Source organism: Spea bombifrons, chromosome 11, assembly GCF_027358695.1.
Source record: "Spea bombifrons isolate aSpeBom1 chromosome 11, aSpeBom1.2.pri, whole genome shotgun sequence".
In the NCBI taxonomy this organism is placed as follows: domain Eukaryota; kingdom Metazoa; phylum Chordata; class Amphibia; order Anura; family Pelobatidae; genus Spea; species Spea bombifrons.
Window position 1 is genome coordinate 1,275,537 of NC_071097.1, and position 15,036 is coordinate 1,290,572.

General features: G+C 43.9%; 1 protein-coding gene across 18 annotated transcripts in view; it reads right to left on the minus strand.

Annotated features, from left to right (window-relative positions):
- Positions 1-15,036, minus strand: part of KCNMA1 (potassium calcium-activated channel subfamily M alpha 1) — a 128,896-nt gene that overhangs the window by 26,458 nt on the left and 87,402 nt on the right. For 16 of the 18 annotated variants that reach the window (XM_053450497.1, XM_053450486.1, XM_053450496.1 and 13 more), the window contains exons 17-18: positions 11,588-11,674; positions 10,811-10,887 (exon numbers count right to left, since the gene is read on the minus strand). In XM_053450497.1, the coding sequence (XP_053306472.1) occupies positions 10,811-10,887; positions 11,588-11,674 (164 nt within the window). Of the gene's footprint in view, positions 1-5,931; positions 6,094-10,810; positions 10,888-11,587; positions 11,675-15,036 lie in introns of all 18 variants that reach the window. The other 2 variants (XM_053450499.1, XM_053450498.1) reach the window with 1 other exon arrangement.

Genomic DNA, 15,036 nt, shown 5'->3' on the forward strand with positions numbered 1-15,036 from the left:
CGTTATAAGCCACAGCAAAGACTAACGTTGCGACAGGAGTAAGGAGAGTCCTAGAAGAGTCCTCCTCTAGGACTTCTGAGTCTACCTACATAGCTTTTGGTTGAACACAGGTTGCTTGGGATGGTAGCAGTATTTGCCCGGCAGGCTCAGGGCTCTTTGTAGCTTAACGCTGGCGGGGTTCCTTGTGTCATTGGAACCCAGTAACCGGAGGTGGAACAGGGAAGGGTCACAGGGCAAAAACAGGCTTCCTTTGCGATTATTAACAAGAGGAACGGGTTCCTGCGTCTGGAGGCAGAGCTTAGAGCCGGGCACGGAGTTAGCCGTGGCATTCTGGGGGCGAATGGACAGTCTGCGGACACTGAATTTGGCTTCTTTCTTTGCGGCTGAAGAGCGGGAGAGAAAACAATGTGAGCGGTGAGAAGAAATAATGTTCAAAAAAGTGAAAAATATGTTAAAGTACTCGTATGGAACGCCAACGGGTCATTTGTGGGTTCCAAAAGGACATTTTTTTTATTAATAAGTTCACAATTAATAAATCTTAATATCGGCAGGAACATCTCATTGGTCATTTCTGTCTTTTTTTAGGGAATTTGGAATGTTGGGTTCTCTAGACGCTTCAGGTAGCTCTATGGTAATGTTTCTAACAATGTTCTATTGGAGCGTAATGAAAAGGCCAATATGTAACGCTTAGGTTGGTTCCGACGCCCGCGTGGAGGTCGCCTGGTGCCAGAAAAGGGTTAACGCGGGATCTGCTGAGCCCTCAGCCTCGGTTCTCTTCGCTGTGAGCCATGCGCAGATGCTTATTGCAGCCGTCAGCTGCCGCATAGAGTTAAAAGCCGGCACGATAACTTCTAGTCTCATCTGCCCCTTGTCAAAGCCGGGAAGGCCGTTTCGGAGGAGACGCGCTGTGGCAGCTTCACTGTGGAGCTGGAAGAGCCCAGACGGCCCTTGTCTCTTCCTTCTCGGCCACAGCAAGTGACGGACCCTTAATGCATTCCTTATCGAAGGTAGCGAGCCCTCCCCTGCTTAACAAGCCTTTATCAGGTCAAGTAAGCCCAGGAGAGGAGACGTCAGCCGCCGAGGTTACGTTCTATATAAACTTAAGCTCACAAAATAGTATATGGTTTAATCAGCGAGACGCCCTGTATAATGTATAGTTAAATCAGTGTGCCCCCCCCCGTATTATGTATAGTTAAATCAGTGAGATGCCAAATCTTATCCAATAGATAAACCCATAACTCAGTCGGGTAATTGTATTCGGTTTCCACCAAGTGAGAAACTCTTACGAGAAAAATATGGCGCGCTTCTCTGAAGACGAGACCTCTGAGATCCCAAAAGCACACGTAACTTCAAATGTGCCCCCCCCCGCCACCAATAGAAGATATCAACTTCAGCTAAAGAATCCTCAGCAGAAGGAGCCTCACAAGACAGGCAGCTAAGAAGCCCCGCAAGCTGTGCGCGATTGGCTGGCGTCCTCCTCGCAGCCGCGGGGGTCTCTTCCCAGCTTGTATACACAGGGGGGCTACCTGTATTATTACAGTGGGAATAGCTGTGCTTTTCTCCTGCTAAGTGCATGCCTCTACCCGTGTCCCATCCTTTCCATGTCACTCCATGTCATTGAACCGATACGTCTCAGCTCCACCTGTCCGGCAGAATAAGATCAACCAGCCCTCCGAGTCCTTCCTCTCTGTCTCTAATTAGCCTCCTGTATGTATCAGTGGGTAATTCTCCACCTATCACTCGTAATCTCTATCAACCTTTCAATACCTATCCGTCCACAGCAGTGCGTCTGTCTCTGCCTTCCATCCACGTTCACCTTCCTTGATCTACGAGCCGCGTGTCTAACTAGGTGATTGCTTTCCTCGGCGCTCTTGTAGGCCCTGCACCTATCCTCTGCCTGTCAGACCAGTTTGCCCGGTCTCCATTTCACTTCCAGGCACTGAACCTACCTATTAGTCTCTGTTGGTCTAGCCATCAATCTCAGACTGGCTTTTCTCCCTCATCTCGTCCTCGTATGATGTTTCCTACGGGGGATTAGATGACTAGGAGCCTGCTTTTTGTCAGCTCTCGCGTGCTGCTGAAGCGTTCAATCGTCCACCAAGAAGCCATGCTTGATGTAAGATGGTATACGTTGGTAGAGAACATCACGTCGACATCTCTTCTTCAGCAATATTCCATGATTTATTTCAGTTTTACATGGTGGGGTCATCATGGGCCATTATTGCCAGATGTTGAAGGTGGTGGGGCAATAAACGAGCCCAAAACGTGTATATATTTTTCATTAAAACCATTGTGTCATATGTTGTAGCAGATCCGGGCCTTGAATCTCATGGGGACCTCACCAGAAGTGATATTATTCATGGGCCGCTACTTTGTTCCACCTGCTGGTTCTCAATTATGCTCTAATGTGGCATGAGGGTCTTCACCGGCCACACATGATGAGATGACACGAGGGGAATTTCACAGTAACATCACCGTAATTACACTTAAAGCTAATGTCTACGTCTTAAGGAACCCACTCAACTCACTCCGACAAACGCAACAACGTCTCTACGTCTTGAGGAACCCAAGGAACTCAACCCGACAAACGCAAGGACATCTCTACATCTTAAGGAACCCACAGAACTCAACCAGTCAAACGCAATGACGCCTCTACGTCTTAAGGAACCCACAGAACTCTACTCGACAAACGCAACAACGTCTCTACGTCTTAGGGAACCTAAAGAACTCAACGAGACAAACGCAACGACGCCTCTGCGTCTTAAGGAACCCACAGAACTCCACCCGACAAACGCACGCAGAAAGAACAAAGTCCTAGCTAGCGGAGGATTTATCCTCGCGTTTATAGTAAACTATATTATTCTTTCTCCTCTTCATGTTCTAACCATCGCCTCTGGGGGACACAGTCCCTTGTCCTTACTATGTTTCGTTCCTCGTAGCGCACCAACAATAATTATGGAAATTTCTGTCTGAAATCTACATGCAACATATGCAGACGGCAGAGCCCTCCGAGCAGATACCAACTTCCATAAATTTAGTCAGATCAGATTTAACGATGTCAAGGGTACGATACCAGTCTAGACCAGGAGAGGAAACTGTACTCATAAAAAAGGTAGAATACCGTAGAAAGAACCATGACAAGCAATGCATGCTGGGATGCCCAGTATTATACCTACAGTTTTAGACCTAATTGGTTATGATTACATCATAGAGGCGACCATCTTAACAACCAACATTCAGATACATGGTTTGGTTCTGTATTGGGATCCCAAAGGGTCACCATTGTTACTTAGACAAGGGGCCGTCTAGACCAAGAACCCCCATTCAGGCCAATGGTTCTCAGAAGCAGGGTAGGTTTTGGGTGTATTGTATAACAATATTGGGAGTAAACGTGGAGTAGTTACCACGGTAACTAATGGGCATACCTGGGAACTTCTGGGCTCCGGCTACCCTTGCGGAACGCAGCCAGGATTGCAGACTGACGTCGGTGGGCGGTCCCACTGACGTTAATGGGAGTTCCCGCTGACGTCGGCAGCGTTCCGACTGACATCGGGGGGAGTTCCACTGACGTCGGGGGCGTTCACGCTGACGGCAGCGGGAAACACCCCCATTTAAAGGAACAAATGGTCGGGGAGCAGGGCGCGTCAAGACCGCACTCCCATGACCCGGAGGATTCGGGTCTTGACCCAGAGAACCGGAAGAACAGTGCTGACCGGGTGTCCTGAAATTTTAACCAGATTGTTCCCGGATAAATGTATAAATGTGTATTTATTATGTAGGTAACAGCTTCTCATTGGATTGGAACTTATGAGTGGTTTGGGAGAGAAGATCTCGGTAATACCCCCAAAAAATGGTTAAAAAATAAGTATTAAGCGTTTTCTGTGACACCGCATTTGAGGCAAAATGTAGCTTCTTTGGGAAGAAACGGGATTAGGACTTACTTTGTCATAGGGCAGTGGCACCACCTAGTGGCCATGGTTTTTATGGAAATTCTGCCAATTTTCAGTTTATGTATTCTTTGTAGGAAATCCTAATCAAATTTTGTTTTATGGTTTGTGAACAAACAAACTTCATTACCTTAAATGTCTTTTTTTCAGTTGTGCTAGTCCAGAACTACCCTAACAAACATAATAGAGGGTGGTAGATACGTTTTAGATTATGGCCTCTTGGGTTGAGTGATGATAGAACCAATGGTGGTCCTGGATGGTCCCTTTCTACCTATGGTCATCTAGAATGACCTCGACATGGAGTCAGTGGTGGGATGTGACATCAAAAGAGCACATAACGGAGCCCTGCTTCTGTCCTCCACTGCATAGTGAAGACAACGCTTGCGAAGCCTGCTGGGGGCAAAGTGTCAGGCAGGGTAAGACCAGCCAGGCTGAGGAGCAGGCATGAAGCGAACAGAATCTCCACGTCACCTCGGATAAGTCCCTGAGCGTAGGACACGGCGCACAGGCATGGTTCCTGCAGGCAGGCAATCAGTGCGGGCGCGTACTACAACATCGAAAGGGGATTACAGGAAAAATGGAAAGTGCTTTTTGTGCTCCAACACTGCCTTCTAGCGACTTCTGGATTGCATCAACAAAGTACAAGCAAAAACGGATCGGTTACGTTACGACGTTCTACAGCTCTGCTGGAAAAACTGGTGGAAGATGGACTTGATGTCTAAAGTACACGTATGATGTGATACGTGACCCCAATCAATCCGAAGGGGCAATATCTAGCAGTAAAGTTGAAGATATCTTGAGTTTTTCTTAAAATTTATGCTAAACATTGTTTTTATAAAAAAATAAATACATTTTTAATTGGTGGACCATCTAATGGTGACAAAAAGGCTTTGTGTGCCGTCCCTACTGCTAATATTTAAGTATCGGGCATTTTTAATACCTCAAGAAAGTAATGAAATGATTAATAGGTATGTAGAAAGCCCACCGCAAACTTTCCTGGCAAATTGACTTGAAGGACCTTAGACGCCGTTGAAGATCTCTGAGGGACCTTAAATTAGAGAGGACCCTTGTAACGATCTAATGAGCCTTAACGAGCATCATGGGTCTTAACATCTGAAGGCGGCAAGCTCAGACGCTGTTGTGGTTTTCCGTGACGCTAATTAACTAAAATCAGAAACATGATCAGGCCAAGCTCAGCCAGTTCATTAAGGAACCCAGCTGCTGCCATCTTTAATCAGAGAGCGGCATCACCTTCAATGCGAAGAGTCAGACCTGTCTTGGCATGCTTTTTCCTCAATTACCAGTCAAAACACTACTCGTTAATTGTATTTCTGATACCACCAACCTATGAAGATCCATAAGATGTTCTTCTAATTGGTCTACAAGCGTTCTATCGCTGCGTGATTCCCACAGGGCCAAAGGCTTTCTATCCATTCGCATTACTCCGTAATTGAGCCTCGATCCCACCACGATGAAAGAGACACAATGTTTGCAAAACGCGCTTAAGGTCTCTCTGGACTTGTTATAACAACGAGAGAACCCACAAAGCCATTAGCAAGGTGATTGGGATAAACATTGGTCAATCAGGTCAACAGTTTGAAACATAGAAATGGGGTCATTAATGATCTAGGTGTGATCTACATGGTCCGATTTCCATGTGATGTTCCGGGAGATGACTTCTACAAAATGGTCAAATTGAATTAAACGGGCATCTAACTCCTATAATGTCTTCTCCTTCGGACAGTCCACCATAACCCCCCAACTCTCTTCATAGCCTACAATCACCTGGGTTGTCCTCTCTAAGGAATGCCAATATGAGCTATTTCAAGCTCTAGCTGTTGAGGTTGAGAATAATTTTCTGCTCGGCAAGACATTTTTTTTTACGGAAACACAAATTACGACACAAGACACGTCCAACGTTACACGCAAAGACACACACACACGCACGGCACGAAACATGGAACGGTATGGTTCTGGAACTTACAGCCACGAAAACTGGTAGAGGTATCATTAACAGAGACAGGAGAGTGTGGGAAGGCTTGCTGAAAGGTCCCCATGTTATTAGTATCTGACATGCATGTGCAGTCTATCTCAGAGCACCCCAAACAACATGCCTGTATCAGCCTCTTGCGGATGGAAATCTTGGCTAAAAAAATCGCAGTAATGATGAAAGGGACAGTAAGAGTGGTAAAGATTAATGCAGGGTACAGAAAGAAAGACACACACATATACAATCATGTTTATACAGTTAGACACAAGATGCAGGATAATGTAGTTATGGACAACAAGGCATTCTCTCTACAACTGTTCTACAAGATGGAATGGCGTGAGTGAGGTGGAATTCTGGAGACGGCCTCATGGAAAGGAAAATCGGGAGGTCGCAGGAGAGCTGAGAGCTTCTCTATGGGTTCACTTCTCGTGAAGGTGGCCTCGTATAATGTTATACTTCACCTATACAATATACAGGGCCACCGTAGACCTCCTCGTAAGAGAAGTCCACTTGGGTTTGCATAGAGATACCATCAAGTTAACATGTTCAGCTCTCCGGCAAACTCGTAGACCTCCTCGTAAGAGAAGTCCACTTGGGTTTGCATAGAGATACCATCAAGTTAACATGTTCAGCTCTCCAGCAAACTCGTAGACCTCCTCGTAAGAGAAGTCCACTTGGGTTTGCATAGAGATACCATCAAGTTAATATGTTCAGCTCTCCGGCAAACTCTCTTTAGTGAGGAGACCCCATGATGTACAGCATTTTTTAAAAATTCTTTTTAATGAGGAAATTGCAGGAAGGTAGAATCTGGTCTTCGAAAGGCTGGCCACACAAAATGTTTTTAAAAAAATCAATCACCATAACAGCCTGACGCATTTTATACTCTCTGCTCTACAAATCAGTTCTCGCCAAGTGAGTATTAAAAAAAAGAAAATTTACGGGGTAGTGTAATGTTATTTTGCCTTTTATTTATTTTTTTTAAACTAAATTTTTTTTAAAAATAATCATATTTTTAACCATAATGTTTCAGAATACTGACTTTTTTATTAACGATTAAAAAAACAGGATTTGGTTGAAAATGATGTAATATTTCTTAACTATGGGAACGTAAAAAAAATTTCCATTACTAAATATATTTTCTGGATTACAGCGGTTTTCTTTAATGGAAAAGGTTAAGAAACCCATGTTTTTTGGGGAACTTTTTAATTAGAAAACTAGTCTAATTCATAACCATTTTATTCATAAAAAAACATATTAACCATGAACTTTTTGAAATTCAAAAATCAAAAAAGGCACCAATTTTTGCAAACCAAAAAGTTGCATCGTAATTTGTGACATAACAGGGGGAAGGGAATCGGATGCATACGTGTTGTCCTTGGCGGTACAATAACAGAAGAATCTAACATGGCCGGCATTTCTAAGAGGTCCACCGAAAGTGTGGCCTGAATGGGTGTGAAATGTGTGAGGTGGAAGACCATCTGCCGGTGATAAACGTACAACCAGGTCCTGGCGTGATGACTTCCATGCATCGGTCAGGGCTCCATGCATCACACAAATGACTTAAAGATCCTTCAGCAGATTAGAGGTTAAATTGTCAAAGCTTAAATCGGTATGAAATAGCGTCTCCAACCTCCTCACCCACCGCAGCTTCTTTGGGTAAGATCTTTACGATCAACCGGTGAATGATACAGAGAAGTTTTGGGCTATTGACCGTGGTCTACACAAACCAGCCTTGGGTCAAGACGTTCTTCAAGGTGCGGCTTTTAGCACTTGAGTGATGCGTTGGCACCGTGGCTGATTTTGATGCTCCATGCGCCCTACGGTCTGATGCTGAGGAGCACACGTGAATCTCCAGCTGGGTTATAAACCAAGGCACCGATGTTCTTCAACTTACAAGAGGCTGTGCCTTCAAAAACCAAACCTGAGGCTGGAGACGCTTTTTCTTTACTTAGTAAAAGGGAGGAACAGCATAAAACGAGGCCTTCTCTGGCAGCGAAGAGCCACAACATACAATGACATAGATGTTGTGGTTTCTTGGATGCCAGAAACTGGCCACCAGACCCCAGATGAATAGGACAATGGCAACGGAAACCATACACACTCGTCCTGACGGTAACAAAGACAACGCAACCTCGAAGACACACTCATTAATTATGGGGAAATGTTCTCGGCACAGCCTATTCACGAACATGGTCCTTCCACCAGCACTCTCACAGCGTCACACAGCACACGGAAACCACTTTCATGAAACACATACGCCATTTACTTTGAAGCTGGAACGTTAGTCACAAAGATATCACCACCAGCCACGCCAAATCCACTTTCACCTTGGGTTTAAGTCTTTAGGGTTCTATGACAGCTCCTAGGCCATCCTAACAACTTGGTCCTTGAAGACCCCAAGATGGCAGGAGAAGGCACTAAATAAGAGGGCCGCTTGATGCCACAGTGATCTCTAGGGGTTCCGTTATGATGATGGCAAACCCAAGTTTCGACTTTCAACACCACTTTTGATGTAACGTATTTCAGCGTCAGCCATATTAGAACAAACCTTTCACACCTCACAAACTTTGAAGACCTCGGGGATCTGTTCTTCATATCCAAAATCCTCCCAGGTCTTACTTATCATCTTGTTCTTTGGTCACTTAAAGGTTTTCGCAAGCTCCTTAATTATATTTCTTAGAAACATCCAGAAATTTGGAGAACATTTCCCTCAATATTGGTAGGTGGCCGCATACATCGGGATCATCACCAGTTTTGGTTTCTAGCTCTTAATATTACTTCTTGGTTACATTTTAAATTCTAAGATCAAATTGGAATGAATTAAAGGTTTTTTTGGGCCTTTTCTCTTTTGGAAAATATGTGTTTTCCAACCATAAAATATCTTCTGCATTTCATTTGTGATTGGAGTTTTTGGACAGGACCCATAGTGGGGAACTGACCACAAAGCAGCCCAAGGCTTTGGCCCCATGACTATACATTAGGGTCTTACGGGGGCCAAAAGTGGCACCTATTAACCGTAGTTGGGAGTGTGCAGCTTAGTACATCCATACACGACATGCAACATTTCTCCACGATTCGAGGTCGGTGGTCAGTTCTAAATGTGGAGCAGTCACTATGGAAACAGAATATCCATTTTGACGCACTTTGCACCAAAAGTAGTCTGACCCATGGTGACTACAGCTTAGGTAGTGTGTGGGGGGGTCAACATAAAAACCAGGCCAACGACCTTATAGGTGGCAGGAATCACCCCTTACTGGCTACACCAGGCATGTGATGCGCGTCCAGCTTTTCAGCAGACATAATAAATAGGTGTCTATGACTACATAGGAAGAGGGCGTCTATGCTGCAGCTCTCTACACAAACATAGATTAATTCCAGGGAAACATAGAAAAACCCAGATGTAAAGGGGGTTTTTGGGGGTAACCATGGAAAACCGCCATAGGCCACAGCCTGCATTACAGGATTCCTCTACTATCAGATAATACCTGGACCTACCACTGATGGCCAAGAAGGAGAAGGTCCATTGTGTCAAGTGGATGATGTGGCGTCGAAAAAACAGGTTTCCCTTGGGTGGATGACATGGCCTCTTGCCTATAGCGGACGCCATTTTGTTTATTTGTTTAAATATATATTTTATTTTATTTTTACATATATTATATATTATTAATGTATATTTTTTATAAAAATATTCTTATAACTGTATATACTTATTTCCATTATAGGCATCCTTGCTGCACATCTAAATAATTTGTAAAATAATTAAAAAATATATATTTTTTTTTTTTGTAGATCCATTGCAAAGTTTCAATGACTGTCCCTAATAAACAATCCAAAAATAGGTACCCTACTGGAATCATTTTTTGGTGGTTTTCAGTAGCAAATGGGGGAGGGGGTGAATATCTGCTGTATTCTCTCCAGAGTCACAAAAAACACACTGGAACGGGGCAAATATACAAAAAAAGAATGAACACACATGCGGTGTATGGTTTTGGTTATGTAACACAGACACTAGGAACTGTCTCTGCCGAGGGCGAAGGGCCGCTTTGGCCCTTCCAGCAGAGAAGGGGTTAACAGGGTGATTTACGTGATCGTAAATTTCTATGTGTACTCACAATACACAACTAATAAGCGAAATATTGTCCAAATGCAGCAGATGGAGATAATATAACAAAAAAAAAAGCAACAACAAAATTAAATAAAAAAAGAAGAAACAAAAATAATAAAATAGTTATTAATAATAAATGTACTTTTTTTTAACAGGATTTATAGGTTTTTTTTCTGGTTAGAAGAGGCTACCACCCATGCCTACGTAGAAATGACCACAAACACCCTACACAGATCTCACTGCAGACATGATCCCCAGATTAATGGGACATTCAAGCCCGGTTACATAGACATGAGAAATTATTAGAAAAAAATATATATTTTTTGCTACTTTTTGGTAATTTTTTATAGAATTCCTGGAAATTTCGTAAAATGTTTGCAAATTGGGGCCCATACGAGGAGTGAACATACGAGGTCCAAAGAATGGACTTCATCAACTATTATGTCCCTGACGCGTCATCCGTCATTGCTTTATTTTAAAAAAGGGTTAATAGGATCCAGACCGCCTCTAGGGGATTACTGTTGATTTTAGTAAATCGAGGAATGTCGTACTTTACTGGAAGACAACGTATCCTCAGACACATCCCTGAAGATGACAGAGACGCTAAAACACAATCGGCCGGCCTGTCCGTCTGATCTGAAACTAACGGAGGAGCCGGACCAACGAGGGTTTCCGTCTGTTGCTTAAACGACGCTTAAGCTGGTGGGCTCCTTGGCCTATGCGGGGTCTCAAGATCTTGGGGTTAGAGCATACAAAGGTTTAACTCACGTCTTTTGCAGGCGCATTTCTTGATCCGTTTGGGGTCGGTGATGTCATCGTGACACGCTTTACAGTAGAAATATGCCCTACGGGGAAAAACGCAGCATGAATACATAAGGGAAGGCATGGACAATGCAACCAATTGAACTATCCGCGTTCCCCATTCTTGAGTTCAAAATGGCAGACAAAGGAGTTTCCTGTTTGTCTTGGAGGACAATGTGAGGTTATCTAATTGTTCATTAAAACCTCGTTGATAAAGAAAAGACTGGATGTTCTTCCATTATTTACAAGTATTGAGCCCATCGCCCATTTTTAGATGTATTTATGTGAAATATCACATATTTCTAGCCAACATTTTGAGGTTTTTTAGCATTGTACGGTCATTGGAACATACATTGTGTGGTAGTTTTTGGGTTGGATTCACTAAACTCTAAGTACTTGAGAGAAAAGTTATCTCTTTTGGTCGCCGAGGGATACCTCCGGACCTGGATACTTCACCAAAATGTCCAACAGACCTTCAACAAGATTTTGTAGAAGGATGTTGGAGACTTCTTTGGTGTCCTCCTCCATGGCCAAGACAAGCCAGACCTTCATACGGCTTTGTATCACGGTATAGCATCCTAAATCATTGTAATTGTCTCCCTTTTTGCTACCTTTACATACTACGGGGAGAATTTACAAATTTGAAATTGAAATTTTGGACGGGTCCGCTGACCAACCCATTTTAACGTAAAAAAGACCGAAAATGTAGAAAAACTTGAATACGATTATAATTGATTGTCCTACCTTTTTACTTCCTTGGCGTCGCTCGCGATAAAGAATCCCAGGGTGCCTTCTTTTATTTTCAGGTGGTTTCCAGGATTGATTATAATTCTGGTGAGAAATATATGAAGAATTAGGCGGGAATTCACAAATTAACAATTTACTGTAATCTACTGTCCCCTTCCATCTATGAAACGCCCCAAAATCCTGTAAAGTGAGGGATTTAAATATCGAAACATGTTTTTGGAGGGGTTTTATGCTCGGTTCGCCTTAAAATACGCATGGATTTATAGGAAGAAAAAAAAAATCTTTAAAAAATGATTTTGGCTAAACAAATAAAAGAGAAAGTACCATTTTTCTAATTCTTTCAAGAATGTGACATTCCTCACAATAAAATACTTTTTTTTTGGGGGGGCTGCTGACGATTTCATGATATTAAGTTTGATTTTGGTTGAAATTCCAGTTGGAATGATCAGGGAGATATTACAGATTTGGCGAAAAATACAGTTTTTTGGAAGGTCTTAGCTGAAATCTACTTTATTCTGCCTTAACATATAAGGTTGTGTATTCATTCTGGAGTCTTAGTCGCCGGTGGGTGGATGATTTGGCGACTTCGTTGTGGTCTTCGTTGGTTTGATGGGAAGATGGCTCTTTATGTTATGGCTCTTAGGACGGTGGGGTCAATGGAGAACTTTGAGAGATGGATTGACAGACTTGAACCCAGTGATGCCCACGTTTGGAGGTACACGTTATCTGTCACAAAGACAGGTGGTCTGTTGGCCAGTACCGTCCATGGAGTCTATGGTATGAACTCCACTACACCCATCGCACGGGGCAGAAGTGCAATGATTCTGGGCCAAAGATGGTGCCTTCCTAATCATTCCGCTGGTTGGGGGTGTTGGCATCTACTTCTTCCTGGAGGTATCTTTGGTCAACCATGAAGACCTCACGTAGGTTATGATATTCAGTAACCTGCGCAATTTTTATCGGAATTATTCGATTCTACGGCCCTTACCCTCATCATGGAAAAAAAGGTGGGAAGAAGCTCGTTTGGCTCGCTTAGTTGGATTATTTTACCACACATTTTGCTGCGTCAATTCATACTTCCTATTCATTGGACCAAGCCAAGCCTCTCTCTCGTTCCTTTTACTCCGCATTCCAACACACAAGGACAGTCAACAAACTTCATTTTGGTCCCATTTCTCCTTTTGGAGGCACAAGCCATCGGCAAAAACCCCAACCTCAGCTGTGGACCTTCACAAGCCTCCATTAAAAAAAATGGAGGTGATTTCGACCAAAAATATATATATTTTTAACAACCCTCCCCCAACTAATATCTCCCCCAAAAAGGCTTAAGTGAATTGTGGGTCAATGTAATGGCAATGGTGTGAACGGGTCCTCTACCGGTTACTTGAAGGGTGTATGGTACAGAACGGCTAGGTGGGCCAAGGAACATGGTGGTGGGGTAGTGGACCAAGGAACAACCCCCGATAAGGACTACAATCGATCTTTCGGTATCTTATAATAACCATTGAGGATATTTTCTCGGCACGCGTTTACAACATCCACCAAGAAAACCAATTCCGTGCTCGTACGCGGCGTCTCGTTCCATCTTTACTTTACGCGAAACAAGGCGCTGTCTCTCGTCGTGTCACATCTACTTGACAAAGAGCCGCGAGGGATCGCAGCCGTTGATAAACGGGCCTCCTCGTTTCTTGAAGTTTGATAGATCTCTCGGGGGGTCCCGGAGGAGAGCCGGCTGTTTGAAACGCAGTTCATTGCCAAGCCGGGAGATATATGGGCCTGCCAATTTATTTATTTATTTTTTTACCGTGGCAAGGTAATCCTGTCTCCTTCCCGGGGATTCTCATTAAAACGATGCGGAGCAATTTGCAAAGTGCCAACGCTGTCTAAGAGAAGGTATAAGGCTTTATTTACATCCCGTGTAGCTGACAAGGACAATTCCATGCGAGAGAGAGAGAAAAGTTTGCTTAATGGATTACGAGCCGCAATACATCGGAGGGTCTACATCGTCTCGTCAGAGGGTCTACGCAATGCGATACAACTCGTGTATAATTTACCCTTCCGGCAACCAACAACGAATGCCTAAATCTAGTTCTAGGATCTGAAAAAAAACCCTTTTTACCATTAATTTTGCGGCGGTGCAGGTAAGGGGTAGGAAAATGGGGGGGGGCAGATCTCTTTTGTCATCCTCATGCAAGCACAAAAAAAAAATGGCAGGCACAACATCCCAACGCCACAATCTAGATATTCTGTACCATTTCACCCATGCAGTAAAGACCTATTACTCAACACGCCACGTGCCATTCGATCGCAAACGCTAAAAGCACGCCACCGTGATGGTATCTGCTCAGATTAAAAACACCCCTTGATGTCCGCAAAGTCCATGCTGTTCACCAAAGGAAGATGTCAACAAGAACCAAAAAAAAATTAAATATTAGGACAAAAGAAATGCAAGGCACAAGAGAGATTATCCACCATGCGCTTACAACATGCCTCGAGGCAGCCTTGTTGCATTATGAAAGCAGAACGGTCAATGGGCCACCATGATTCCAAATGGGAAGGTCCCAGTATGAAGGACCTTCTTGTAATTATCAGTAAGTCCACACTAAGGAGGACATCTCAGTTGACTCTCTGTATCTTCTGCAAGCCACCTCCGAACAAGAAACCACTTCTTTCTGCCAACAATGTGACATCACAAGTAGTGACGTAGACATCACAGCAGAAACTCTGACCAGGGGAACAAGGTTTTTCATGGGTGGGTTTCCCTCAGTCACCATTTTCAGACATGAGCAAGGGCCTGTGCCCTGTTCCGACCTTAGCTGGGTTCAGCCCGTGCTCTTAGAAGTGCTTTCAGAATGCAACCAAAGGCTGTCGTCCTCTCAATGCTGCAAAGCGAAACACCAGCTTTCCTCAAATAAAAACAACCACAGAGGGGGTCCATGCCAAGCCCCGCACACTCAGTTTGTCCACAGAAAGCTCTACAAAGAAACCCGGATTTCTGAGAACAAAAATCAGCCAGCCAACCCTCGGAATGAGGTCATGCGACATAAAAAAGCATCGATGGGACAGAAAAAGCACTCCTACTGCAACTCTCCAGGTTGCAATAACTTCTCTGCAGTGACCAAAACGTGCAGGAAGTCCCCCCTCCCCCCGTGAAAATACACACGCACACTAGTGATCAAAGCCACGCCCACATGTAAAGGGGGTAAAAAAAAAAAAAATAGAGGACAACTGAAGGGCCGAAAATGTCAGGTCAGAAGCTAATGAAACACAGCACACAAGACAAGACGAAAGTGATGAGCTGGAGAAGACCATCGAGACTTCAGGGGTCAACACCAAGCTGGTTGGGAACAACAAGATGGGATGAGGAGGTGAAGACACAAGTGGGCGAGAGAATTGGGTAAGACGGGCGAAAAGGTTCAGCTACATGCGCTCTCATATAAAGAATA